Source organism: Micromonas pusilla, assembly GCF_000151265.4.
Source record: "Micromonas pusilla CCMP1545 genomic scaffold MICPUCscaffold_8, whole genome shotgun sequence".
NCBI classification, from domain to species: domain Eukaryota; kingdom Viridiplantae; phylum Chlorophyta; class Mamiellophyceae; order Mamiellales; family Mamiellaceae; genus Micromonas; species Micromonas pusilla.
In genome coordinates, this window is record NW_003315889.1 from 163,232 (window position 1) to 189,493 (window position 26,262).

General features: G+C 67.8%; 13 protein-coding genes across 13 annotated transcripts in view; 6 read left to right on the forward strand and 7 right to left on the reverse strand.

The window, feature by feature from the left end:
- Positions 1-1,766, forward strand: part of MICPUCDRAFT_47827 (uncharacterized protein) — a gene marked incomplete at its 5' end in the record, with an annotated part of 3,459 nt that extends 1,693 nt beyond the window's left edge. The window contains one exon of the mRNA XM_003060233.1: positions 111-1,766. Within this exon, the coding sequence (XP_003060279.1) occupies positions 111-1,664 (1,554 nt within the window). The 3' untranslated portion in view covers positions 1,665-1,766. The remainder of the gene's footprint in view (positions 1-110) is intronic.
- A 46-nt stretch (positions 1,767-1,812) lies between these two features.
- On the forward strand, positions 1,813-4,446 carry MICPUCDRAFT_40816 (uncharacterized protein; the record flags this gene model as incomplete). Its single annotated transcript, XM_003060234.1, has 4 exons — positions 1,813-2,002; positions 2,108-2,191; positions 2,349-2,662; positions 2,806-4,446. The coding sequence occupies 4 exons, from the start codon at positions 1,813-1,815 to the stop codon at positions 4,444-4,446; spliced, it is 2,229 nt and encodes a 742-aa protein (XP_003060280.1).
- Positions 4,435-6,051, reverse strand: MICPUCDRAFT_27810 (uncharacterized protein). Its single transcript, XM_003060523.1, has one exon. It carries the CDS (start codon positions 6,028-6,030, stop codon positions 4,492-4,494), a length of 1,539 nt encoding a protein of 512 aa, XP_003060569.1. The 5' UTR covers positions 6,031-6,051; the 3' UTR covers positions 4,435-4,491.
- A 350-nt stretch (positions 6,052-6,401) lies between these two features.
- MICPUCDRAFT_68893 (uncharacterized protein) lies at positions 6,402-8,458 on the reverse strand (the record flags this gene model as incomplete). Its single annotated transcript, XM_003060524.1, has 2 exons — positions 6,402-7,502; positions 7,687-8,458. Coding segments are annotated over 2 exons (1,873 nt in total), but the record flags the coding sequence as incomplete, so codon positions are not given.
- A 377-nt stretch (positions 8,459-8,835) lies between these two features.
- On the forward strand, positions 8,836-9,438 carry MICPUCDRAFT_19323 (uncharacterized protein; the record flags this gene model as incomplete). Its single annotated transcript, XM_003060235.1, has 1 exon — positions 8,836-9,438. One exon carries the CDS (start codon positions 8,836-8,838, stop codon positions 9,436-9,438), a length of 603 nt encoding a protein of 200 aa, XP_003060281.1.
- A 595-nt stretch (positions 9,439-10,033) lies between these two features.
- Positions 10,034-13,478, reverse strand: MSH5 (MutS 5; the record flags this gene model as incomplete). Its single annotated transcript, XM_003060525.1, has 6 exons — positions 10,034-10,366; positions 10,433-10,903; positions 10,952-11,212; positions 11,380-11,685; positions 12,241-13,083; positions 13,200-13,478. The coding sequence occupies 6 exons, from the start codon at positions 13,476-13,478 to the stop codon at positions 10,034-10,036; spliced, it is 2,493 nt and encodes an 830-aa protein (XP_003060571.1).
- Positions 13,479-13,620: 142 nt separating this feature from the next.
- Positions 13,621-14,949, forward strand: MICPUCDRAFT_59909 (uncharacterized protein; the record flags this gene model as incomplete). Its single annotated transcript, XM_003060236.1, has 1 exon — positions 13,621-14,949. The coding sequence occupies one exon, from the start codon at positions 13,621-13,623 to the stop codon at positions 14,947-14,949; it is 1,329 nt and encodes a 442-aa protein (XP_003060282.1).
- Positions 14,950-15,098: 149 nt separating this feature from the next.
- Positions 15,099-16,256, forward strand: MICPUCDRAFT_59910 (uncharacterized protein; the record flags this gene model as incomplete). The annotated part of the gene is made up of 1 exon (XM_003060237.1): positions 15,099-16,256. One exon carries the CDS (start codon positions 15,099-15,101, stop codon positions 16,254-16,256), a length of 1,158 nt encoding a protein of 385 aa, XP_003060283.1.
- A 125-nt stretch (positions 16,257-16,381) lies between these two features.
- On the reverse strand, positions 16,382-18,014 carry MICPUCDRAFT_3199 (uncharacterized protein; the record flags this gene model as incomplete). The annotated part of the gene is made up of 2 exons (XM_003060526.1): positions 16,382-17,342; positions 17,533-18,014. Coding segments are annotated over 2 exons (1,443 nt in total), but the record flags the coding sequence as incomplete, so codon positions are not given.
- A 769-nt stretch (positions 18,015-18,783) lies between these two features.
- MICPUCDRAFT_40821 (uncharacterized protein) lies at positions 18,784-19,794 on the reverse strand (the record flags this gene model as incomplete). The annotated part of the gene is made up of 1 exon (XM_003060527.1): positions 18,784-19,794. One exon carries the CDS (start codon positions 19,792-19,794, stop codon positions 18,784-18,786), a length of 1,011 nt encoding a protein of 336 aa, XP_003060573.1.
- A 586-nt stretch (positions 19,795-20,380) lies between these two features.
- Positions 20,381-21,734, reverse strand: MICPUCDRAFT_47829 (uncharacterized protein; the record flags this gene model as incomplete). The annotated part of the gene is made up of 3 exons (XM_003060528.1): positions 20,381-20,944; positions 21,090-21,426; positions 21,574-21,734. 3 exons carry the CDS (start codon positions 21,732-21,734, stop codon positions 20,381-20,383), a joined length of 1,062 nt encoding a protein of 353 aa, XP_003060574.1.
- Positions 21,735-22,185: 451 nt separating this feature from the next.
- On the reverse strand, positions 22,186-24,682 carry MICPUCDRAFT_59914 (uncharacterized protein; the record flags this gene model as incomplete). The annotated part of the gene is made up of 2 exons (XM_003060529.1): positions 22,186-22,867; positions 23,052-24,682. 2 exons carry the CDS (start codon positions 24,680-24,682, stop codon positions 22,186-22,188), a joined length of 2,313 nt encoding a protein of 770 aa, XP_003060575.1.
- Positions 24,683-25,431: 749 nt separating this feature from the next.
- On the forward strand, positions 25,432-26,229 carry MICPUCDRAFT_59915 (uncharacterized protein; the record flags this gene model as incomplete). Its single annotated transcript, XM_003060238.1, has 1 exon — positions 25,432-26,229. One exon carries the CDS (start codon positions 25,432-25,434, stop codon positions 26,227-26,229), a length of 798 nt encoding a protein of 265 aa, XP_003060284.1.
- Positions 26,230-26,262: the final 33 nt, after the last annotated feature.

The following is a 26,262-nucleotide window of genomic DNA, read 5'->3' on the forward strand; positions in this document are numbered from 1 at the left end:
CGTCCGCGTCCGTCGCGTCCGCGGGCTCCGGAAGCCGAAAGAGCGCCGCCGCCGCGCGAGCCGCCGCGATCGCCCCGAGGGCGGCGATTTCTGGATCCATGAAAACGCAGCGCGCGGTGGACCTGACGCGCGAGCTCCACGCCGCCGCCGCCGCGCGCGTCGCGTCGCTTCGGCTTCGGTCGTCGCCGTCGCCGCCGTCGCCGCCGCCGTCGTCGTCGACCGCCGCCGCGGGTGAACCTTCGCCTTCCGACCACCAGACGACGACCGCCGTCGCGCTCGAGACTCTCCGCGACGCGCGCGAGACGCTCGCGAAGGCGACGACGGACGTCGACGCGCTGTCGATAGACGCCGCCGCGCGCCTCGAGTCCGCGACGGCGTTCAGAGAGGTCAAGTCGAGAGAACTTCGCGCCGCGGAGGCGGCGGTGACGTCGGAGCTTCAGACGCTCGAGACGCGGAAAGCCGAGCTCGAGGCCGAGCTCGCGGTCGTGAGCGCGAAGGTCAACGAGACGTCCGCGCGCGCGTCGATCACCACGGAGGAGCGCGCGGCGTTCGAGGCGAGCAACGACGCGATTCGCTCCGCGCTCGCGGTGAAGGCGCGGGATCTCGAGGCGAGAAGAGGCGAGTACGAGGCGGAAGCCGCCGTCGTCGCGGCGTGCGCGTCCACGCTGGACGCGGTCGCGAGGATAGTAACGGGCGCTCTGAAGGCGTTACTTTCAGACGCGGAGGACGACGAAGCGTGCGCGAAGCGGAGGTTCTCGGACGCGGTGCGCGCGCACGTGGATTCGCAGTGCGTCGCGATGCGTCTGTGCTTGGAGCGCGTGACGTTTTGTTCGCGCGAGCTCCAAGAGATTGCCGAGAAGAAGAACCGCGCGCGCGAGCTCGGGCTCGGCGCGGACGTCCAGTCCGAGTTTATCGCCGCCGCGCGCGCGATCGAGCGCACGTACGTCGAGGCCGAGGAAGCTTTGAAGTCGATCGCGACGGAGGCGATGAACTTGCGGCACCGCGCTGACGTCATCGTTCCCGCGGCGACGAGAGGGGTAGCGGCGGCGGCGGCGCCGGGGGACGAGCCCGGGGCGTTGACGGAGCCGTTTGAGGCCGTGGACGCGCTGCGGGCGACGTTTGAAGCGCTCGCGCGGCCGACGTTCGCCGACGTCGGGGACGTGGACGTCGACGCGGAGGACGCGACCGACGGCGGCGAGGAAGAGGAAGAGGAAGAGGGCGGGGACGACGACGACGACGAGGAGGAGGACGCGACGGCGACGGCGGCGGCCGGCGTCGACGACGACGACGCAGAATCTGAACCGACGCCGGAACCTGAAGCGACGCCGCCGCCGCCGCCGCCGCCGCTCGAACCCCCGCGCGAACCGACGGAAGAGCCCGAACCGGAACCGGAGACCCCGGACGAGCCGGAGGAAGAGGAACCCCCGGACGAGGTCCCGGAGGCGGAGGACCCGCGAGCCGAACCCGAGGAGCCGGACCAGCCCGAAAAAGAGACGCCGCCGCCGCCGGAAGAGACGGACGACAACGACGAAGACGACGACGACGACGACGACGACGACGACGACGACGACGACGACGACGAGTGGCCGACGACGGAGGAGGGTCTCACCGTGGACGACACCGAGACGTGGCCGGAGGCGTCCGCGGAGGAGAAGCGAGCGTGAGCGCGACCGAGAACACTGCCAGTGTGTACTTCTGACGAACGACGAAATCATCCCGACGACGACAGGATGAAAAGTAAAAAATGAAAACTCGAGTCTCGCGTCGTCCGCGTCCCGAGTCGGTGTGCGCATTCCGACGGGCGCGACCGCCATGGTGCGCGTCGTCAACCACGCCGCGACGATGCTCGACCAGGCGCTGCGCGGCTGCGCGGACGCGCAGCACGCGTCTGCGGCGCTGACGAAGCACGTCCGCGGCGCGAAGAACGCGATCAACACCCCGGCGTTCTCCGCGGGCGCGTCCTCGTCTTCTGTGATGCTTCGCGCGAAAGCCACGACACGACGTTGATTCCCCCCGGGGCCCCGTCCCGACCCGAGACCGCGCGACGCGTCGCCCGCCCGCGCGCTGACGCCGTCATCTCCACACCCCCCTCCACCGCGCCCCGCAGCGATCATCGAGGCGAAGCAGCGCGCGAAGGACCTCGCGGGACTCGCGCGCGCGGTCGAGACCGCGGTCGCCGCGGCCGTCGCGGGTGAGTGAGCACCCCCCGATGCGTTCATCCGTCGATCGATTCGCTGACGTTCGTTCGTTCGCGCGTTCGTCCGCCGTCCGTCCCGACGTCATCGCGCGCGACCGCGACCGCGACCGTGACCGTGCCGTACCCCCCGTGTACTACACCGCGCGCGCAGAGTCCGTCGTCGCGGCGGAGAGAGCGCGAGGCGGCCCGCCCGCGGCGAAGATGGCCTCCGCGCTCGTGCGCATCGCCTCCCCGGCGTCCTCCCCGTCCAAGACGGCCAGAAAAACCAAAGCGATCCGCGGCCGCGACGACGACGACGACGACGGCGCCCTAACGCTGCCGATGACGGCGTTATACGACGAGAACGATCCGTACGCGTCGCCGCCGGTGAAGAGCGTGGGTCGCGCGCCGGGGAAGCCGATGACCGAGGCGAAGGTGCAGACGTTGACCGTCTACCTCGTCCGGCCGCGCGCGGCGGCGGCGGAGGTGAGACTGCTTCCCATACGACCGCGTTCGCGTGGTGCACGCCGTTCCTTAAGGACTTTTCCCGTCGTCACTCTTCACCCGCGCTTCCCTTTCAACGTTTGACCGGCAAGACGTTCGACTGACCGATCGCTTCACCCACGCAGGCGGCGGGAAAGGACGCCGCAACGGACCCGGAGACGCCCGCGGCGTTCGCGCGGCCGCTGTCGTCGCGCCGACCGAAACCGACGCCGTTCACGTTCAAGCGCGTCGCGAACGATCCGGACGGCGCCGCCGCGCTCGGGGAGCTGTTCCCTCGCATCGCGGACGCGCTTCGAATGGCGACGCCCGTGTCGGGCGTGTACGGGTACGGCGACGAAAAGAAGAAACGGTCGGTGTGCGACTTCACGCACGGGGAGACGGTGGTCGCGAGGACCGCGGGGGATAAGTCGTACGCGACGACGACGACGACGACGACTGCGGCGAAGAAGGCGGGTCCTCCTGTGTTTAAAACGCCCGGGTTTGGGGCGTTACAAAGGCCAACCTCGGCGCGACGAACGGCGATCGACGCGCTCGCGGCGCCGTCGCCGCGGAAATCGCGCGCGGTGATCACCCTCCAGCCGACCTCGCGCGGCGGCGACCCCGGCGGCGGCGAGAAGAAATCGATGAAGCGATGGCCCGTGCTCACGTGCGTCATCCCGTCCTGCTGCGAGTCCCTCGCGGACGCGTACGAACGCGTCAGCGACGTGATTCTCCTCTCAGGCCGAGCGTCGACGCGCGTCCAAAAACTCTACGACGCCGCCGGGAAACCGATCGAGAGCCTGGAACAACTCGCGGACGGCGAGCTGATCCTGTACCGGTGCGCCGCGCAGGTCGACCCCGGGTCGACGCGCGCGAGAGACCACGAGCCGAGGCTGCGGACGCGCGAGCGCGAGCGACGGCGCGCGGCGTCGTTGGCGGAGCCGAGAGCCGGCGCGGGCGGCGGCGGCGCCGCCGCCGCCGGCGCGGGATTCTTCGAGGTGACCGTCGACCGCGTCGCCTCCGCGGGCGGCGGCGCCGGCGCCGCGGCGTCGTCCGCGTCGTCGACGGCGCCCATCGCGCTGCGCGTCCCGGACGCCGTCCACGGCTGGAGCCTCCGCACGCTCAAGAAGAAGATGGCGCGCGCGGCGAAGCTCGCGAGCGACGAAGAGATCGTCGCGATTTGGATCGAGGACGTCGGCGGCCAAGAGCTCGAGTTCGCGTCGCAACTGGTGCGGGACCAGCGGTTGGTGTACGCGTGCGAGGGCGACGCGTTACCGCCGGGGATCGAGATCAAGAGCGCGGCGACGGCGAGGGAGAAGAACGGCGGCGGCGGCGGCGGCGGCGCGGAGATCGCCGAGAAGCGCATCGAGCGCACGAAACCGTCCGCAGCCTCGCGGCCGTCTTCGAGCCGACGACTCGGGTACGAGCCGCCGCCGCCGCTCCCGGAGGACCTCCGCGAGCTCGGGTGGACGGACCGCGTGCCGTATCAGCCGAGACCGCGCCGCCCGCTGAGCGCGCCCCCGGCGTCGTACAAGAAGAAGCGGGCTGAGGCGGCGCGGCGCGCGGCGGCGGGTGTCGCGGCGTCGACGGCTGGAACCGGCGACAGCGGCGACGGCGGCGGCGACGGAGGGGCGTGGGCCGGCGTCACGGACGGCGCGCGCGAGGACGCCGACGACGAAGCGGAGGCGCTCGCCGCGAGCGTCGCCGCGAGCGTGCGAGCGGACGCGGCGGCGGCGGACGCGGCGGCGGCGGCGGACGCGTATTTAAACCTCGACGACGGGCGATGACCGTCGGTGTTATGCAGACCTCGACGCGCTAGCTAGCACACTCTACTAACTCACTTGCAACGCGCGCCCCTTGCTCGTGGCTTGCCTCACCCCCGCCTCGATGAGCGTCTTCTCTGCCTCTAAGACGTCGTGCCGGAACTGCATGCGGATGCTCGGGACGTTCGTGCGCTTGATGTCGTTCCCCGCGGCGCCGGAGAGCCAGTACGTGTCGGAGACCCAGTGCCTTTTGTCCTCGTGCGGGAAATCGGAGTTTAAGACTGAGTTCCGCGCGATCTCGCACAGATCCGCGGCGGACATCTTCCACACCTGCGCGGCGACGGAGTACTCCTCCACGAGCGGCTCCTTCGTCATGTGTATCTGCAGCGGGTCGTCCGTGGAGAGCGCCACCTTTAACCCCCGCGCGAAGAAAATCGGAAACGGGTTGCGGTGGTAATCCAGAAACAGCGAGTTATTCGACAGCGGCGAGAGGTTCAGCCCGATCTGCGTGAGATAGTAGAGGTACTGCAGCACCGGCGATTTCCGTAAGTTGATCCCGTGCGCGATATTCTTCGTGAGAAGGAACGCCGCGGCGAGGTGGTCGATGTCCCCAGCCTCGCCCGCGTGCGGCCGGAACGAGATCGTGTTCAATCCCTTCCGCTCGCGAAGTCGGTTGAGCGTGTACAAATTCGCGTAGACGTAGTACGCGTAGTACGAAAACGCCGGGTTGTGCGGGACGTCCCACTCCTCCGGCGTGCGCATGTGCTTCGACGGCCGGCGCTCGGGTTTGGACTCGTCGTCGACCATGTCGAACCCGACGACGAGCTGCAGGAAGTGATGCAGCGCCGGGTGCGAGCTCGGGTCCACGGTGACCTCGAACAGCGGTCGAAAGATGTTGTCGAGCATCTGCTGAAAGTTCTGAATCGTCCCTTGGCCGCGGTAGATGTTGTACAGACGAGGGAGCTGAATGAGCCACACGACGTTCTTGCTGTATATCCGGTTGTTCAGAACCCACGACGCGAGGGTGTCCCACTCGACCATTCGTCGGCCGTAGATGGAGATTCTGTACTCCGCCATCGCGTATTTGTTCGCCTCCAAGTCGTTCACGACTTCCTTCGTGATCTCCGCTAGGAACCGCCCGCGGATGAGGTTGTCTTGTTTGATGAACACTTCCCTCAGGCGCGACTGCCCGCACGGGTTGTACTTCAGGTTGAACCGGTCGAACCTGTGGAACGTGTTCTTGTCCGCGTGCATGTCGAGCGTGTCCACGTTGAGGTCGTACCCGCTTATCCCTATGGACTCGAACACCTCGCGAAGATTGAGGAATTTTCCGTCGCGGTAAATTACCTGCTCGTGCGGCTCCCGCTTGAGCTTGCTCTTTATGAACCGCAGCAAGTGCTTCTGGTTCATGCACGCGCTGTGGTGGACGTGCGTGTCCACCTTGCGGACGTTGTAAAAGTCTCTGTGCGGGGCTTCCTTCTGCGCGAGGAACTCGCGGTCCGCGTTTAACATCACGTGCAGCGAAAACTTTTGCTCCGTGAGCAAGAGCCGCTTGTGGCAAAACGTCTTCGAAGGGCCGTAGGAGTGCACCCGCAGCACCGCGTGCATGTCGTGGAAAAACTCCGTCGCGCTCGGCGGGTGCGCGAACGCCAACGTCCTGCGCGCATCCCCGGGGAGCGAAAGAAGCGGAGACCTCGACGACCTCGACGACCGCGACGATTGATGACGTTCCGCGTCCCCCTTCGCCTTCGGCGGCGTCGGCGTCGCCGCGCCCTCCCCCGGCTCCCACGTCCCCAAGACGCCCTCCCTCTCAGACGCCTTGGGTCCGCCGCCCGGCGTCGACGTCGGCGACGACCCGGACCCGCCGTCCACGCCGTGGACGTCGTACACGTGCATCACGCCGGCGACCATCTCGAACGCGTGCGCGGACGCCCCGGGGAGGTCGTCGTCCGGGACGATGTCCACCACTCCCGTCACGACCGAGGACCCGCGCGGGCCGCGGCTTGGATCGTTTTCCTTCTCTTCCTCGCCGCCGCCGCCGCCGCCGCCGCCCGCCGCGTCGGTCGACGTTCCGTCTTCCGCGCCGCCGGCGAACGGATCGGAGACCCCGGACAGCGCGCGCATCGACCGCGGCGTGGACGGGTAGTGCGACCCGTACGGCTTCGACGGGTCCGGCCGCACGAGGCTCGGGTCGCGTTCGAGCTCGGAGACGAACACGTACTTGTCTCTCAGCCCGACGCAGTGCTGGATCATGAGGCAGACCTCCTCGCACTCGGACGTCAGGTCGTCGTCCGGCGCGAGGACGCGGCCGTACGCGTACTCCACGGAGGTGTCCACGCTCCCGGCGCCGTTGCCCGTGGACGTGCGCGTCCTCGCGCGCGGCGGCGACGAGAGGAGAACGTTTTGGGTTTGGGTTTCGTTCGACCCTCCGACGCCGGGGGACGCGCCGCGCCGCGGCGGCGTCCCCCCCGCGGTGTGAAACGTGTCCCCCAACGCGCGCGCGATCGCCCTGTCCGCGGGGTCCGCCGCCGCGCTCAGCCTCGACCCGCCGTCCGTCCCTCGCCCTCGCGCGTCGATCGAAGGGATCGCCTCGCGCGTCGTCCCCGTCGCCGGCGCCGTCCCGGCGCCGCCGCCGCCGCCGCTCGCGCCCGGAGACGTCGCGGTCGAACGTCTCGAGGACCCCCCCGCCGTGGACGGCTCCGGCGTGTACCCCCAGCTCGGCGTCTCCCCGCGGACGAGCTCCCCGGCCGCGCTGACCTCGATCGTCGCGCCGTGGTGCGGATCCGCGCCGAAGGAGAGCATCCGCCCGGGGGGGCGTCGCGCGTCGCGGTCCGCGGCGGCGGCTTCCTCGGCGACGTTCGCGACGGAGTCGTCGCCGTCGTCGCCGCCGCCGCCGCCGTCGTCGTCTCGGTTCATCCCGAGCCGGCTCCTCGGCCGCGGGATCGACGCCCCGGCGCCGTCTTCGTGACCGCCGCCGAAGTACCCGCGCGCGCCGCCGCCGCCCGGCGGCGGCGACCCCGCCCTCGGCGTCGTCACCACGCGCACGTCCGCCATGAGATGCTCGCCGTCGCATTCAAACTCTGAGGGTCGTTCCATACAAAGCGATGGCGGGGTGGAGTTGAAAGGCGTCAGGTGGAGTTGAAAGGCGCCGAGGGTGGGGATTGAAACCGAGGGGTGGGCGGAGAGAAACGCCGGCAAAAGTCCTTAAGGATCGGCGTTCACCACGCCGACGCGGTCGTATGGGGACCAGTGTATAGAACGCACCTGAGTACTCCGTGAACTCGCTCGCCTCGCCTGCCGCTTCCACTTGCCCGGGCGACCGCGGCGTCCACGCCTTCTTCGTCGCCCTGTTCCCGGGCGTGTACCGCGGGATCGCGCCGTCGTGGTCGCCCTTCCCCTTATCGTTATCCCCGCCCGTCCGCGAGATCCCGCGCGCGTCCTGCTCTCCCTGCGCCAGTAATAAATCCGCGCTGCCGCGGCGACGGTGCCGGTGATGCTGGTGATGCGTCTTCGACGACGGCGACGGGCGCATCCCGGTGCTGTCGTACCCGGCGCCGTCGCGCTCCGCGTCCGAGGTGTCGTCGTCGTTCCCGGACGTGACGTCCGCGTCGAGCGTCACGACGCCGCCGGAGCCCGAGCCCCCCGCCGACGACCGCGACGGCATCGGCTGCGTCTGCGTCGGCGTCGTCGTCGTCGTCGCGTCGTCGTCGTCGTCGCTGGACGACTCCATCGGGACCTCGTGCAGGGGCTCGACCTCGACGTTCGACTGCTTGCGCTGCCTCTCTCGGTGCGGCTTGTGGTGGTCGCGGGCGTGGCGGCGGCGCGCGGGCGGCGGCGACGCGGTGGCGTCCGGCGCGGCGGCGACGCGCGTCGAGGTGGTCGAGGTCGAGGTCGTCGTCGTCGTCGTCGTCATCGACGCGGAGCGTCGCGCGAGCGCGAGCGCGGTGCTGCCCGCGACCGCCATCCCGAGGAGGCCGCCGGCGAGGAAGATCGCGGCGGAGCCGCGCGAGTCGCTCGCGGTCGTGGACGACATCATCGCGCGCGCGCGGGGTCAGATCCCGGCGGAGAGGATGCGCGGGCGGCGCGGGTGCCGTCAACTTTTACCGGTAGGTCGCGCGAGGGATCGGGACGGACGCCTTCGCGCGCCGCCGCGCCGCCGCGTCGCGTTCGACGCGTCCCCGCGCGCTCGAGCGATGCGCCTCGACTCCGACGGGGCGTCGAGGATATCGCGCGCGCGGTGCGGTCTGGCCGCTGTGACGCGGACGGAGGGGCGGCGACGCGCGTGACTCAGCCGCTAGACTTTTTGAAACTTTCTCGCTGTTTGAACGGGACAGGAGGTTCGCGGCAAAAACAACGACGACGTCGCCGCGGCTTCCACTTCTCCCGCCGCCGCCTGCGATATGATCGCAGAAGATGCCGAAGATCAAGCTGCCGCGGAATGTCCGCGACCTCGTGAAGAAGGCGAACGCCGGGTCTGGAGATGCGGCGTGGGATCTCTCCTTGCACTACCGCAGAGGGACCGGCGGCGTGGAGAAAAACGACGAGCTCGCACGTCACTGGCTCGAGAGGGGCGCGGAGCTGGGGAACTTTCACGCGCAGTGCGACCTTGGCGTCATTCATTACGACGCAGGGGAATACGAAGTCGCGCGTGAATGGTTCGAGAAATCCGCGGCGCAGGGTCACCCTATTGCCGAGGCCAACCTCGGGGTATACTACGAGAAAGGCCACGGCGTCGAGCGAAACATACCGAAGGCGGTGGAGTTTCTCTTGAGAGCCGCGAAGAAAGGGTGCGGTGACGCCCAAAACAACTACGGGCTTTTACTCTCCAAAGAGATGCACGAACACGAAGAAGCGATGAAGTGGTTGGAGAAAAGCGCGGCGCAAGGCTACGCGGAAGCCATGTGCAACATCGGGACGCTCTACCACGACGGCAAAGGTGTGCCGCGAAACTTATTGAAGGCGCGGGAGTGGTGGCAAAAAGCCGCCGAAAGGGGGCACGAAGGTGCGAAGAAATAAGCTTATTTTCGGCAGAGGGAGTTTAACCTTGAATACGCGTTGAAGAAGTCTGGTTTGACGTTGAGCGACGACGCCGTGCACACGTACCTGGCTAGCGTTCCTGACGACGTCACCGCAGACGATAACGAGCACGATCTCGCGCTGTGCTTCCTCCACGGCAGTCGCGGCGTGGAGAGAAACCTCCGATTGGCGAAAGATTGGTTCAAGCTCGTCGTCGAGCGAGACCCCGACGACGCGGCCGCGGCGGAAGAGCTCGAGAAGCTGCGCGCGTGCGTCGCGTGCGGGAAGGCTCGCGCGTACGAGACGTGCAAGCTGTGCCGCAGCGTGCGGTAATGTAACAAGCGGTGCCAGCAGCGCGACTGGAACCGCGGGGATCCGCCGCACAAAGAAACCTGCCCGCGGGCGGTCACCATGATGCCGCGCGGGTGGAGAGTCAAATTTTGGGAGGACGTTCTGGAGGCTTTCGGACCGTGAGACTTGCATGCGCGCGCGCAGACGACACGATGCACACGCTATGACGTTACGTTGTACACACATACACACACACCACGCACACACACACACACCACGCACGTTCATATAAACATACGGATACTCACCCGCCCGCCGCGCAAATTTTCACGAACGCCGCGACCTCGCCCGGATCGTCGAGGTTCACGCGCGCGAGCCTCTCGACGCACGTTTCCCTCTTCGCCCTCTCCGAGTCCGACGCGCGCGACATCGCCGCGGGTTTTATCTCCACGACCTCGCGACCGCGACCGCGACGGTTCGCGTCACCGCGACGGTTCGCATCGTTCTCGCGGTCGATCGCGTCGAGCTCCTCGATGCGCTCGAGGACGACGCGCGGGAGCCCGGCTTCGCGCGCGCACCTCGCGCTGTACGCGCGCGTGGAGACGCCCGGGACGGCTTTGTACAGAAACGTGATCTCCGGCGGGCGATACGACGCGTCGCCTGCCACGTCACCAGCCACGTCATATCCCCGTCCACGTGGCTCATTCTCCACCTCTGACGCGTACACGCTCATCGTGAGGTAGTTCATGTTCGCGTTCCTGGGGACGAACGCGTCGTCGGTGACGTCGCTGAAGTGCGTCGCCGCGAAGACGATCGGCGGCTCTGGAATCTCCGACACCGCTCTCAAAAATCCCCCGAGTAACCCCACGCCGTCGGCCGTTTTCGTGCCCTTCCCGAACTCGTCCACGATGCACAGCGACCGCGGCGTCGCGTTGTTGATCATCAGCGAGATCTGGCTCAGATCGCGCGCGAACGAGGACTGCCCCACGCGCTGCGCGATCGAATCGTGCGACATCACCCGCGTGAAAATGCGATCGACGACGCCGACGACGGCGGACTCCGCGGGGACGAACGACCCCACGTGCGCCAGAAACGCGATGATCGCGATCGACTTGATGTACACGGACTTCCCGCTCATCGTCGGGCCGGTCACGACCGTCACGCGCCCGCCGTTCGGCGGCACGACCGCGTCGTTCGGGATCGAGGCGCGTCGATCGCCGCTCGCGGCTTCCTGAAGAAGATGCCGGCCGCCGACGATCGAGAGGCGACTCTCGTTCGTCAACGCCGGGCGCCGCAGCCCGAACGCGACCGCGGCGCGCGACAGCGACAGGAGGCAGTCCACCTCCGCGACGCACCGAGACGCGTCGCGAATCGATGGCGCGCTGGACAGGACGCGGCGTCTGAGGTCGCGAAGCACCGCGGCTTCGAGGTCGGAGACGCGCGAGAGGACGTCGCCGAGCTCGACGTCCAGCTCCTTTGTCGTCTGAGGGGCGTTCGGCGGGGTGGAGTTCAAAGGCGTCAGATGGAGTTGAAAGGCGTCGAGGTCGGAGATTGAAAGCGAGGGGTGAGCGGAGATAAACGCTACCGATAGTCCTTAAGGATCGGCGTGCACCCCGCCAACGAGGTCGTATGAGGGCCAGTGTGATGACCAGGACGCGCCTTCGTGAAATAATACGCGTGGTACGTCCCCTCCGTCGCGTTCTCGTCGTCGAACGCGAACTCAAAGTCGCGCAGCTCGTCCGCGATGTCCGGCGGGAGCGTGCTGCCGTCTATTCGCACCGCGTACCCGACCCTGGGAAGGTAGACGACGTGGAGGTTGTCCTCGACGCCGCGGCCGCGGAGAAACGACGGCACCCGCGACGCCTCCGCGGCGGCGACGCGCGAGAGCAAATCCGGGAGGCCGTGGTAGAGACGCATCGCGTCGTCGAGCTCGCGGCACACGCCGGGGTGGACGACGCGGCGGCGACGCGGGAGCGGTGGGGCGTGCGACGCGTCACCGTCCACGTCACTGGATCGCACGCACGTCGATCGTCGGTCGCGTCCGCCGCGTCGCCGGTCGCGGTCGCGGTCGCGGTCGCGGTCGCGGTCGCCGCCGTCGAAATCGACGACGGCACGAATCAAATCGAGGAGCTCACGCAACCCGCCGCCGAGGCAGGCGTCGATCAGCGCTTTCAGCGCGACCGGCGTCCCGCGCGCGAACGCGAACCCGTCCCCGTCCCCGTCTCCATCTCCATCTCCGCCGCCGCCGCGGCCGCCGCCGCCTCTCCTTTCCCTTCCGAGGCCCGCCGCCGCGCCCGCGCCCGCGTCCGCGACGACGTACGCGTCCAACGCGACGTCCGCGAGAGCGAGGACGACGTTCAAAAACGCAACCAGCCGCCGCCACTCGCGAAGCGTCCGCGTCGCCGCGTTCGCGCGCGCCGTCATCGTCGCGAGCACCGCGCACGCGTCGTGCCCGCCGCGCATGACGCCGCGGAGCGCCTCGGCCGCGGCCTGGCCCCCGCGCGTCCGCGTGAAGTGCTCGATCGCGTCCAGGCGTTCTTCGATGACGTCTCGATTGAGCAGCGGGCGTTGGAACCACGCGCGAAGGAGACGCTTTCCGGGCGGCGTGACGCAGTCGTTGAGGAGCGCGAAGACGCCCCACTCCTTCGCGCATCCCACGAACCGCGACGGGTGCGACTCCGGGGTGAAGAGCCCGAGCGCGGCCTGGCTGACGTCGTCCACGCGGAGGTAGGCGCGCGTGGATAGCTCGCGGAGGGCGATGGGGTCGGAGGGCGCGTGGTCGCCGACGACCCAGCTTTTGCCGCGCGCGACGACGGTGATTCCGCCGCCGCCGCCGCCGCCGCCGCCGCCACCGCCGCCTCCAGGGTCCGCGCCGTCGCCGTCGCCGTTCAGGATGACGCCGTCGCGCCGCAGAACCCCGAGCAGCGCCCCCGCGGCGCGGACCTGCCGCTCGCACTCGAGGGAAATTTTCGCCGCGACCGCTCGCGACGACGGCAGCTCGCACGCCTCGCGGAGCGTCGCGAGCGCGAGATCAAACGAGTCGAAGAACGCGGCGGCGGGGAGGGCGACGACGCGGCGGCGGCCGCGGCGGCGGGGGGGCAGGTGGTCGCGCGGTCGGTTCGGGTTCGGGTTCGGGTTCGGGTTCGCGCCGCCGCCGGCGTCGTCGTCGCGGGCGCACAGCTGTGCGTCGTCGTCGTCGTCGTCGTCGCCGCCGCCGCCGCCGCCGGTGGTTCGAAGGCACTCCAAAAGCGCGTCGTGGTGCTTCGAGCGGCTCCGCGCGGGGACAAACACGACCTCGGGGTCGTGCGAGATGAGGATGAGCTGCAGCAGCGCGAACTCCGCGTCCGCGTGGCCCTGCGCGGAGGGGCGGCGTCAGCGCGCGCGAGAGAGCAGAGAGAAAAGAAAAAGGCGCGAGAGAAGAGAGACGGGCGACGCGCGCGCGGAGGACGCGCCTCCGTGCACTCGCAGACGTTGCCGTCGCGGTCGAACACCGCGGCGCCGAACCGCGACGCGTCCGCGAGGACGGACATGAAGACGACCGCGCGCGGGTCGTACTCCAGCTCCGGACCGCCGCGCGCGTCGCCGTCGCGCTCGTCATCGTCGTCGTCGTCGTCGTCGTCGGACCGCTCGGCGCGGTCGCGCGGGCGGTGGAAAGCGCCCCCGCGCGATTCGGGTCGCGCGCGGCGGCGATCGCCGGTCGCGCCGCCGCCGCCGCCTCCGCGCGGAGCGGCGGGGGCGGCGGCGTACATCGCGCGCGTCGAGGGCGGTCGGCGGCGCGCGCGTCGCGCGTGCGGACGGGAGTGCAGAAAAGCCGCTCGCGGTTTTTAAATCTGTAACCCTAGAAAAAGCGCCACTCTCCGCCGCGCCCCCGCCCCGCCGCCGCGCGCGCTCATGGAGGACGCGGGTTCTCAGCGCCCTCGCTTCGTGCAGGCCTTCATCGCGCCGCCGGACACGGAGCGTCTCGTGAGCGAAACCGCGGCCTTGAAGACCAAGCTTCGGAACACTGAAGCGAAAGCGAAGGAAGCGAAGCGCTTGGAGGAACACTGGAGGAGCGAGGTGCGAGGTAAGGAGGATTTTTTGGACGAGTCGCTGGACCGCATTGACGCGTTGGAGGAGCAAGTGAAGGTTCTGAACGACACGGCGACAGTGGCGGCGGCGGAGATGGCGACGACGAAGAAGCACGTGGAGCACCTGGAGGGCGAACTGCACGCGACGAGGAAGAAGTTGGAGGACAACGAGGAAAAGTTGAAGACGACAGAGGAAAAGTTGAAGACGACGGAGGAAACTCGTGACGAGCTCGACGAGATGCTTAACTGTGAAAGGGAGGCTTGCGACGACTTGAATTACGAACGGATCCGAAAGGACAACCGGATACGAGCGCTCGAGAGAGCGCTCGCCGAGACGAAGGAACACCTGAACACGGTATTTCCACCGGAGCGCGCGGGACCGTTTGTCGACGTCTCCGCGGACATTGCGTCGCTCGTCTTCACGCGTATCACTGATCCTGTCGACCGCCACAGGCTGTCGGTCGTGAGTAAAGTGTGGCTGGAGGCTTCGAAGCAGCATAATTCGCTGCCGGACGTCGACGGGCTGCGCGCGCTCGCGCTGAGGTGTCAGGAAAGAGCGAGGAGGGACGCGGATCTGGCAGAAGAGCGCTACGATTTCGATGATGATGAAACCGCTCGCGCTCGTTTGTTCGAACGCACGTGCTTCCAGGAGGCGATAGAATGGTGGAAACAGGCGGCCGCTCGGGGCAGCGTCGATGCCGCGCTTTGTGTGGGATTATGCTTCCACAAAAAGTGCTACGAAGATGATTTCTTCGTAGGTGGTTCGTTCGAAGAGGTGTTCGAAGACTTCTATACTCGATCGGGGCGGCTTGAAGGAACGTATGTCCAAGCCCTCGCGTGGTACGAAAAGGCGGCAGAGCGCGGACACACCGAGGCTGAGTACATGGCCGGGCTCTGGTACATTGGTGAAGATCTGGATATGGCAAATAACAGCGACGAGGAGGTTAAAGGGTTTAGATGGCTTCAGAAGGCTGCGGCGAAGGGTCACACCAAAGCTGAGTACATGGTCGGGGGTTGTTACCACTGCGGTTGCGGCGTGGAGGAAAACCGCGTCGACGCCGTCGCGTGGTACCGGAAGGCGGCGAACAAGGGATACGAGCCCGCATTCAGTGCGCTCGATCTCATGGGGGAGTGGGAGGAGGACGAGGACTAGGACAGCTCTGCTCGAACAGCACACACACGCGCACGCGCGCGCACACTTTGTAATGAAACGCCATCGAACGACAGCGCTCTCGACGCGCGGAAAAACACACAGCTGTCACCGCGCTCTGCTGAGCCGAGGGTGCCAACTTGAGATCTCGAATGGCGAAGCGTGGTCGCAGTCGTTCCCCGCGCGCGCGCGCGGTCCACGCCGCGGTCATGGACGACTTCGTCCTCGACGCGCGCGTGGAGCACATCCGCAACTTCCTCAACGTCCTCTCCGTCGTGAAACTCTCGAAGAAGCAGCACGTCAACGTGAGCGTCAGCGAGCGAGGCGTGACGTTCGTCGCGGTGGACGACTCGAAATCGCTCCAAGCGCAGGCCAACTTCCGCGCGGAGGTCTTCTCGCGCTTCCGCGTGAACGCGTCCGCGGCGGGGGGCACGCAAGGCCCCGGAGGCACGGGCGCGACGTCCTTCGCGGGCTCGTTCGGGATCGCCCTCGGGTCGCTCATCGACGTCCTCAGCGTCTTCGCGCCGATGGACGGCGAGGCTGAGCTGTCGCTGCGATGGCCCGACCGCGACGGACGCCTCGTCCTCGCCGCGCACGTCGAGCGCGGGAACCCGGAGCGGCCTCTGCAGTCGTGCACGCACGCGGCCGTCGCGGCGACGGAGCGCGACGACGGCGGGGGCCCGGGCGGCGGCGACATCGTGTTCCGCGGCGAGACGAACGCGTTCACGCTCCCCGCGCACGGCCTGAAAGAGATCGTCGACGATCTGGAGTGGCCGAACGCGCCCATGGCGATCGAGATGTCATCCGACCCGAACGTCCTGACGTTCTCCGCGGCGGGGCAGGAGATCGGCGAGCTTCGCGTCGACGTCGACGCGCGCGACGGGCGCGGGCTGACCGAGTTCGCGTGCGGCGTGAACGGGCGATGGCTGTATCGGCACGCGTTCGCGAAGGCGGCGACGGCGCTGCCCGGCGCGCTGTTGGGACCGACGCACGACCGCGGGGGCGGCGACGGCGTCGACGCGCCGACGATGACGCGCGTCGCGATCGGCGAGGGCGGGATGCTGAAGGTGGTGCATCTGGTGAGGTTATCGCGCGCGATCCCGCACTTTGGAGGAGGAGGAGGGGGGGGAGGATTCGGAGGGACGGCGACGGGCGGCGGGCCCGGGAGTCGAGGGACGCCCACGCAGAGCGCGACGCCGCGCGCGCCCGCGAGTTACGTCGTCCCGGTGACGTTCGTGGCGTACCCGGAGGTGGAGATGAGCGACGGGGAGTACGACGACTTCGGCGACGAAGTAGACAGCGAGAGCTGAGCGATCGAGCGAGCGCGGTACCATACTGTACAGGTAGTAGAAAAACGCTTTTAGAATACCCTCACAGATGACGCGTGACTATCTATCCTCCTACTCTACTCCGCGTCCCCACCCCTCCCCGGCGGCGACGTGAACACCAGCGACGCGTTCGTCCCCCCGAACCCGAACGAGTTCGTCATCGCCGCCCTCAGCCCCGGCTTGACGCGCGCGATCAGAGGCACGAGATCCGCGCCCGCCGGCGCCGCGTTCGGACACGGCGTCTCCAGATGCAACGTCGGCGGCAGCGTCTTCGTGCTGAGCGCCAACACCGCGAACGCAGCCTCGACCGCGCCCGCGGCGCCGAGCAGATGCCCGGTCGCGCCTTTCGTGGAAGACACGGAGAGCTCGCCGCGGAGGTACCGCTCCTGGAAGACGGTCGCTAAAGCGCGCGACTCGGCGGCGTCGCCGACGACGGTGCCGGTGGCGTGCGCGTTGACGTACCCGACGTCTTCGGGCCGCACGCCGCCGTCTTCCAGCGCCGCGCGCATCGCGCGCGACGCTCCCGCGCCGTCGGATGGTGGCTGCGTGATGTGGTGCGCGTCCGAGGCTTGGCCGTAGCCGCGTATCTCCGCGTAGGGGATCGCGCCGCGTCGGCGCGCCGACTCGAGTGATTCCAACACCAACACGCCCGCGCCCTCGCCCATGACGAACCCCGCTCGCGTCGCGTCGAACGGCCGGCACGCCGTGCTCGGGTCGACATCGTCTGTACAGCCTTCGGTGACGTCTTCTCCGCTGCCGTTATATATATCCTTATCCTTCTTCTTCGTCTTTGAAGCGCGCGGCGTCATCGCCGCCGGGTCCGCGAGCGCGCGCGCGCGCGCGAACCCGACGTACGACACCGGGTCGACGCAGCTCTCCGTCCCGCCCGCCACCATCACGTCCGCGTCGCCTCTCTGCACCGCCCGAAACGCGTCGCCTATCGCGTGCGCGCCCGTCGCGCACGCGGTCGCCGCCGCGTGGTTCGGCCCTCTGAGCCCGTGCGCCATGCTCACGTGCCCCGCGGCCATGTTGACCAGGATGCGCGGCACGAAAAACGGGGAGACGCGTCTGACGAGGGTCGTTCCATACGAGCGAACGTCGTGGTGGAGTTCAAAGGCGTCAGGTGGAGTTCAAAGGCATCGAGGACGGGGATTGAAACCGAGGCGTGGGCGGAGAGACACGACGGGAAAAGTCCTTAAGGATCGGCGTTCACCACGCCAACGCGGTCGTATGGGAACCAGTGTAAGATAGAACGCACCTCAGTTTCCCGCGTTCGAGCAACGCGCCCGCGTTGACGAGGTCCGCGACGTGGCCCATCCCGGCGCCGATGGCGACGCCCGCGCGGTTTCGCTGCTCGTCCGTGACGCGCGACGCGTCCCATCCCGCGTCGGCGAGCGCTTCCGCGGCGGCGGCGAGGGCGAGGCCGGTGAACGGCGCGATGCGGGGCCCGCCGCCGACGGCGGGGCGTATCGTCGTGGATTCATCCGATCCCGACCCCGCGACGCCCTTCAGCTCGCCGTCGCACCATCGCTTCTCGTCGAACTCGCCCGGTCGCGTCCCGCGCGGGACGCGCGCGCCGACGCGCACGGTCATCTGCGCCCACCCTCGCTCCCCCTCCGCGATGTCCTCGCGCCGCAGCGCGCGCACGCCCGAGCGACCGGCGACGAGCCCGTCCCAGACGAGATCTCTCCCGACGCCGAGCGGCGTCGCGAGGCCGACGCCGGTGACGACGACGCGACGGTGCGGTCTGCGCGGCGGCGGCGACGCGAACGCCGCGTCGTCCGCGCGCGCGCCGCCGTCGTGGTCGTCGCTCCATCCGCGCGGCGTCGAGCGCGTCGCGGCGAAGGTTCGAGCGACGGCGACGCCGCCGCGCGACAGGCATCGGGCACCCGTCCGTCCCGATCGGTCGCGCGGCGACGCGACGCCTCGTCCGCCCGCGCGCGTCGTCGTCGCGGGCTCGAGCGACGTCGCGACCGCGGCGGCGATCGATCCCGTCGTGGACCCGCGCGCGGTGAGCGCGCTCACGACGCGAGACGCGGACGCGAGCGCGCGCATCGTGCGCCTGCCTACTGTGGGGTGCGAACTCCCGACCTCTTTTATCTGTGTCGGTTTCGGTTTCGGATTCTTTTGTGTGAAACTTTCTGGCACGAGCGGTTTCTGTCGCACCTCGGACTCGCCCCGGACGCGGCGTCGTTCGCGGCGGCTGCGGACGTCCCGGAGGCTTCGAGGATAACGTCGGACGCGGTGTCGGATAATGTGTCGGACGCTGTGTCGGATAATGTGTCGGACGCTGTGTCGGATAGAAGGACGACCGCGTCCGCGTTCAGAGCGCGGAGGATCGATCCGTTCGACGTCCAGCAGCGCGTGATGTACGAGCGCGGCGGCGAGCTCGAGCTGTGGGAGGTCACCTTAGACGAGTAGAAACGTAGAAGTCTAGCTAGAGTAGTCTGGCGTAAAGTGGCGGCGGGAGTTCCGCCGCGGCGTCTTTCTCCGGCACGTCGCGTCGCGTTTAGTCGTCGCGCTTACGCTTCTCGCTTTGAGATCCTCCGACAAGGTTGCACTTCGGACACCCGGTGGGTTTGACGTTGTTCGTGCGGCTCGACACCCCCGCGCGCCACACGTGCTTGCACGTCAAACACTTCCACTTCGCCTTGTAGTGCGACGCAAACGTCAGCTCCGTCGGCGGCTTGTCCTTGTCGACGTACTCGCGCGACAGCTTCTTCCCGAGCTCGCCGTTCTTCTCGCACCACGCGAGGAAGTTGTTCGTCTTGCTCAGCGGTCTGTGATTCGCGCACTCCGGACACCCGTTGGGTCTGTTGCTCCTCGTGCGGTTGCACATCTCCGCCCGCCACACGTGCTTGCACTCGACGTTGCTGCACTTCCACAGCGCCTTGTACATCGACGCCTTCGTCACCGCCGTCGGCGGCTTGTCCTTGTCGACGTACTCGCGCGACAGCTTCTTCCCGAGCTCACCGTTCTTCTCGCACCACGCGAGGAAGTTGTTCGTCTTGCTCGCCGGCGCATTATTCGCACACATCGGACACCCGCCGGGTCTGTTGCTCCTCGTGCGGTTGCACACCTGCGTCCGCCACACGTGCTTGCACTCGACGTTGCTGCACTTCCACAGCGCCTTGTACATCGACGCCTTCGTCACCGCCGTCGGCGGCTTGTCCTTGTCGACGTACTCGCGCGACAGCTTCTTCCCGAGCTCGCCGTTCTTCTCGCACCACGCGAGGAAGTTGTTCGTTCGGGACACCACCGTTTGGCACCCTTGACCTCTCGAAAGACAGCACTTCGGACACCCGCTGGGTCTGTCGCTCTTCGTGCGGTTGCACACCTGCGCCCGCCACACGTGCTTGCACTTCAAACACTTCCACTTCGCCTTGTAGTTCGACGCAAACGTCAGCTCCGTCGGCAGCTCCTCGCGGAACTCGTTGGCGAGCCTCTCGCCGCGCTTCCCGTTCTCCGCGCACCACTCGATGAACGGCTTGCCAGGTCGCGTTTGTCTCTTCTTCGGCATGTTCGATGCGCGCGAGACGCGGCGTGGCGGCGCGCGAGAGGAAGTGAGAAAAGCCACGACGGCGAAAACTTTTTCCTCGGTCGCGTCCGAAAGCCGCGACCCAAGACACGACCGCGCACGGTTTCGACCCTCGGTCAATTTTTGTCCCGAAAGGCCCCCGCCGCCGCTCTTCGATGAAATTGACCCACGCCTCGGTCGCGCGCGTCCTGAAACGTAATTTATGTCGATTGCTATCTATTCCCAAAATTCTCATTCCGGGACATGTTTCAACGTCTCAATCCCCCGAGGACATCCAAACCGTGTTGATCGGTGAGGACTCGGGTTCGAATCCCTCGTGGATCGCAGATCTCCGTAGGTCACTGGTTCAATTCCGGTAGTGCCCTCTCTTCGCGTGTGGGCATTTAGCTCAGTGGTAGAGCAACGGATTGCAGTCGATTTTTTTGCGTTCGCGCGCACGCAAACGTCGCGGGGAACGCCCTCGCGAAGTTTCGCGTCGAACGGAGCACAGAGAGGTGGGGGTCTCGGCGGCGCGTTTCGGCCGCCGGCGACGTAGAAAAATAAATAAAAAATAAATAAATACAATTATTCACGCCCCGCCGCCGATGCACCGCGCGTCCCTGTACCCCCGCAGCACCTCGCCCGCGTCGCTCCCCGTGGCCCACGCGCTCTCGCGCCCGCCCTCGAACCCGCCGTCGCTGCTCTCGAACTCGCACGACAGTATGGACACGGAAACGTATCCGTCGTCTATCGCGCGTTGATCCGTCCCGTCGCCGTCGTCTCTCGTGTGCGGTCCCGGACGGTTACGGAACCACCTCACGCCCTTCGTCCACGCCGCGTCGCCGCCAGTATCTGATACTAACGCCCCGTTTTCGTGCGTTTCATCGTTAGCAACGACGACCGACGGCACGACCCCCGCGCCGTACGCGTCGTCCGACTTTGGCGGCGCGGGCGCCGCCGCGGCGACCTCCGCGTCCTCCCCCGGACTCGAGACTCTCACCCAGTCCGGCTGCGTGCAGCTGAACCCCGGCCGCGTCAGCTTCACGCCCTTGATCCCTGAACCGCCCCCCGAGTTGCCGTCGCCGCGGTGAGGGACGTTCACGTTCAAAACTTTCCCCGCGAGCGCGCCGTACACCCCGAGCGTCGACCGCACCTTGACGTGGGTGAACGCGTGGGTCAGTCGAACGTCTTACCGGTCAAACGTTGAAAGGGAAGCGCGGGTGAAGAGTGTCGACGGGAAAGGTCCTCAAGGAACGGCGTTCACCACGCGAACGGGGTCGTATGGGAAGCAGTCTCACCGCCGTCAAAGTCTCCGCCGCGACGCTCGCGGCGTCCGAGTAATCCGCGTCGCGGCTGTACGAACACAGCGACACCGCGACGCCGACGCCGCCCGTCTTCATCGCGCCCTCCCTCGCGCCCGCGACCGTGCCGCTGTATATCACGTGGCGTCCCAAGTTATCCCCGCGGTTGACGCCGCTGACGACGAAGTCGAATCGAATCGACGGGAAGAGCGCGCCCGTCGCGAGCATCGCGCAGTCCGCGGGGGTGCCGCTCACCGCGTAGGCGGCGATCGCGCCGGGGATCGATCGAGGCTCGACCGCGAGCGGGGCGTGGATCGATATGCAGTGCGAGCACCTGAAGATGATTCATCAGTCGGGATGGGACGAGACGCGTCAGCGAGACATACGTAGTACTGTGAGTTTCGTTTCGTTTCGAAGTTTCGTTAAGTTGCGTTGGCACCGCCCGACGGGACGGGAAACGACGGGACGGGCGGGCGCGCACGCGCTGCGCTCGGCGTCCGGCGCGGCGACGTAGACGTCGAAGGTCCCGCAGTTCGCGAGCGCGCGAACGAGCGCGAGGATCCCGGGGGCGTCGATGCCGTCGTCGTTCACGACGAGGACGCTCGCGCGGTCGCGACGCGGCGCGGCGGAACCGAGCGCCATGGCGCGTCCGCCGCGGAGATTTTTTCCTGAAGGAAGATGAGCGCGAGCGGCCGGCGACGCGAGCGGAGCGACGCCACACGTGCGGAGGACACACGACGCCGCGTCCGATGCGACGCGCGGTCGCGAGCGCGTTCGCGCGATGTCCCGGTCGCGAGTCGACGCGCGTTCGAGGCGCGCCCGCGAAGTGCGAGCGGTCAACCGTCGACGGTCTATCTTCCGTCACGGAAAGTCGGAGACCGCTCCTTCTGCTTGGACGACGGGAAAGATTCGCATCTGTCGCGGTTTCCCGGCAGATTTTCTGGCCGCGAAGGCGCCGACCGCCGCGGAACCGCGAAACGCAACAATTCGAGCCGTTTCTTTTCCTTCTCGCGAGCGATAGTCTCTAAATACGTGCACATAAATACCTACTAGTCTGTGAACGAACCCGTCTACCTCCTCTCCCGCTAGCTAGCTAGGAGGGAACCACCCTGTGAAACTCGATCTGCAACGCGCGCATGAGTCGCTCGGGCGCGACGTCCCCTCCGTCTTTCCCCTTCACCTCCGCGGAGAGATGCGCCAGCAGTCGGCTCGGAAGAATCTCTCCGATGAACGTCGCCGCGGCCTCTGCGGCGTCGCCAGACCCGGACTCGCCGTCGAATCGCAGGACGTATCCGCGTTTGCACCCCTCGCACAGGCGCTCGCCGAGGCTGTCGACGACGTAAACGACGAGCTCCGTGTCGACGACGTCGGCGTCTTCTTCATCCGCCGCGTCTTTTTCCCCCGCTTCTTCCCCCGCGGCCGCCGCCGCGTTCATCTCAGGCGGCATCGCGCGGTCCCACCCCGGCGGTCCCGCGCGCGTCGGCTCGCGAACGAACCGCACGAGGAAGAAGTGGTCGCTCCACGACACCACGAACGTGGCGCCGCCGCCGCCTCGCGCCGACGCCGCGAGCGAAGCGACGATGTCCCGCAGCGGCGGCGCCGCCTCCGCGAACGCGTCGAGCGTCGGGCACTCCCCGGGCTCGACGTCGGGGAGTCGCAAGAACCCGACGAAGCTCTCCGCGTGGTCGATCGCGACGCGCCGCGGGTGGAGGGAAGCGCGGGCCCGCGGCGCGACCGCGCTCGAGTCGACGTCCGCGTTGGTCCAGTGCCCGTCCCTCAGGGTCGTTCCATACAAAGCGATGGCGGGGTGGAGTTCAAAGGCGTCAGGTGGAGTTTAAAGGCGTCGCGGTCGGGGATTGAACGCGAGGGATGGGCGGAGAGATGCGCCGGGAAAAGTCCTTAAGGATCGGCGTTCACCACGCCAACGGGGTCGTATGGGGACCAGTGTATAGAACGCACCTCCGAGCCGCCGCGATGCCCGCCCTCGCCGCGCGCGCGGCGTCGCGCGCGTCGAACGGCGCGTGCGATCGAACCGCGGTGTCCAGGTCGAAGTTCTTGTCCGGGAACGCCCTCGCCAACGCGTCGTCCGCGCACAGCGCGCGCCACTCTCTCGCGGCGCCGGAGATGACGCCGTCGATCACGAGCGTCGGCGCGGGGGCGTCCCTGACTGGCGTCGTCGGCGATCGCGGCGTCGCCGCGGCGTTCTCTTCGATGGATCGCAACGCGAGGCTCGCGAGCTTCGGGGATCGCATCGCGAGGCTCGCGAGCTCGGCGCGGAGTTTCGTGTCCATGATGTTCTTCTTCGGCGTCGTCGGAGGCGTCGTCGCGTCGGAGGCGTCGTTTTCGTTTTCGCCGGCGCCCTCTTCCCCCTCCTCCTCCTCCTCCTCCTCGTCCATCAAATCCAGCGACTCCGTCGGCAGCCGCCCTGGGTTATTCTCGAGCCACTCCGCGAGCGCGATGCAACACATCGAGCACGCGCGGTCGCCGCCGGCGCCGCGCTGGTCCAGCGACGCGAAGAACACCATCGCGCGAACCCTCGCGGCGGCCGCCGCCGACGCCCGCGCCGACCCTCGCAGTTCGACCCTCAGCCACTCCCCCGTGCCCGCGACCGCGGCGCTCGTCGTCGCGGCTTCTTCTTCTTCTTCTTCTTCTTCTTCTTCTTCTTCTTCTACTGCTTCTACTTTTTCTCCATCCTCGCCCATGCTGCCCGACAGCTGTCGCGTCACGCCGTCGCCGCGCCTCGCGCCGCGCGGAGGTCCGCGGCGTCGCGTCGGCGGCGTGACCAGCACGCACGCGGCGGTCGCGTCCGAATCCGCTCTCCCTCGCATCGGCAACGACGCCCTCGCCGCGCGCCTGCTCTCCTCCAGAACGCGCGCGAGCTCGCCGTGCTCTTTCGCCGCGCGCATTCGCAGCTCGCGCGTCTCGATCTCCGCGTCTCTGCTCGCTTTTTTCGCCTCCTTCGCGGCGGCTTTCGCGACGCGCGCGTCTTCTTTTTTCTGCGCTTTGCGTCTCTTCGCCGCGTCCTTTTTCGATTCGCCGGCGCGCTCCTCTTCCGGCGGCGTCGGCGGCCGCGACGTCGATTTCGTCGCGTCGTCGTCGTCGTCCGCGGAAGATCGCGACGGCGTCGGCGGCGGCTCCGGGGCGAGCGACGCCGCGGTCGCGGCGTCGACGTCGGCGGCGGCGGCGGCGGTCGCGGATGCGGAGGAATATTCCGATGCTGCGCGCGCCGCCTTTGCCTTCCGCGGCGGCGGCGGCGGCGGCTTCTTCTTCGGCGACGGCGTCTGCAGGAGCATGTCGTCCAGGACGATCGCCTCGTCGCCGTCGTCCGACCGCGGTCGGTCCCCCGCGCGTCTTCCTTTCTTCGGCGACTTCCCCCACAGCGACCCCCACGACATCGCGCGCGGGAAAATCTTCCCCGCCCTCGGGGACGTCCGTCCGTCCGGGGACGACGGCGGACGCGGGGACGTCCCCGGCGTCCCCGGGACGTCTTCGAGGGCGTCGAACCCGCCGGCGTTCTCGTCGTCGCGGTCGACGTCTAACGAGCGCGACCGCGCGCGCTTGGACCCGCCGATGCACGGGAGGCACTGCATCGTCGGCGCGACGCGACGCGAGGGGTTCGTCGCGCGTCGCGTCTTCAGACACTCCGAGTAATCAATCTTCCGTCGCGTCGCGGGCGTGAGGTCCCCTCGCGACGCGCGCGCGGCCGGTGCGCGGTGGGCTCGCGGCGGCGCTCGATCGCGGTATCGCGCCGCGCCGCGCCGCTCGCCGCTCGCGGAGGCTCGCCCTCCCGCGACGCGCGCGGAGAGATGTGAAGACGCGGGGGGTGGTAACGCTAACGCCGCGCGACGGGCCAAAAACCAAAACGATTTTTTAACTCGTCGTCGACGAGTCATCGTCCCGTGTAAACCGTCACGACGCGTTAAAGATTGTTACTAGATATTCCTAAGATTCAGGAATCACGGCAGAATTGAACTCGCTCAATCGTGCCGCGTCAAAGCGGTCACAACGAACCCCCCACGGTGTAAGCCTTCTTAGCACAGTGGTAGTGCGTGTCCTTCGTAAGGATGAGGTCGGGAGTTCGATCCTCCCAGAGGGCACAATTCTCTTTTTTTTAAGCATTTAACCACGGGATCATCGTCTACATGATGTAAGGAACCTCTCCACAAAGTTTCAGGTCAATCGGAGCAGTTTTGAGGCGGCAGCGGTCGCGTCATCGTCGAGCATGGTGCCTGCTTGAAAAAAAAAAGACTCGATACGAAAAAAAAAAGCGCGCCAGCCAGGCACCAGGCGCCCGCGGCTTCTCTCGCCGCGGCCCACACAACGGACCGCCCACGACGCGATGCCGCGCCTCGCCGCGCGCCTCCCCCTCCCCCCCATCCTCCTCCTCCTCCTCCTCCTCCTCCTCCCCGTCGCGCGCGTCTCCGCGTACGTCCAGCAGGGCGGCGCGTACCGCTTCCCGACCGCGCCGTTCGACGCAAACGCCGACGGGTCCATCGATCGCGCGGAGGCGGGCAACGCCGCACACTTCGCGTCACCGGGCAGACGCGCGGAGGTCACCACGGAGACCGAGCTCCGCGACGCGATGAAGAACCCGTACGTGAACGAGATCTGGATCGCCGCGGACATCGCGCTCGCGTCCGGAGAAGCGCTGCCGCCGATTCGCGAGCTGCGAACGCTGCACGTCTTCGGGAAGTGCTCGCCGACGGGCGAAGACGCGACGTTCCACGGCGGCGACGGCGAGTGCGCGCTCGACGCCGCGGGCGCGAGCGGGATCTTCGACGTGTACGGCCCCGCGAGGCTCGTGATGCGCGGGGTGAAGCTCGTCAACGGCAACGCGAAGCACGGCGGCGCGCTCGCGGTGTGGTTCGGAAGCGCGGAGCTCTCGCGCGTCCGTTTTGAAAACAACGCCGCCGAGCGCGGCGGCGGGATAAGCAACTGGCACGGCGAGGTCGAGCTGCGGGACGTGACGATGAAGGATAACATCGCGAGCGTGGACGGATCGCACGTGTACCACTGGGGGGGGCACATGAAGGTGTACGGCGACAGCACGATCAACGGGAAGCCGTTTTCGTGCGTCCGAGCGACGGGCGCCGTGGCGTGGAACGACGACGCGGGACCGGGACACGTCTTCCCTTGAAGTACTGTAGTCTCACCATATAGGATACGAGTA

Coding starts and splice junctions, on each gene's coding strand:
- MICPUCDRAFT_27810 (XM_003060523.1), bottom strand. CDS start 6,030: ATGCACGCGGTGCTGCGGGTGCACTCCTACGGCCCTTCGAAGACGTTT.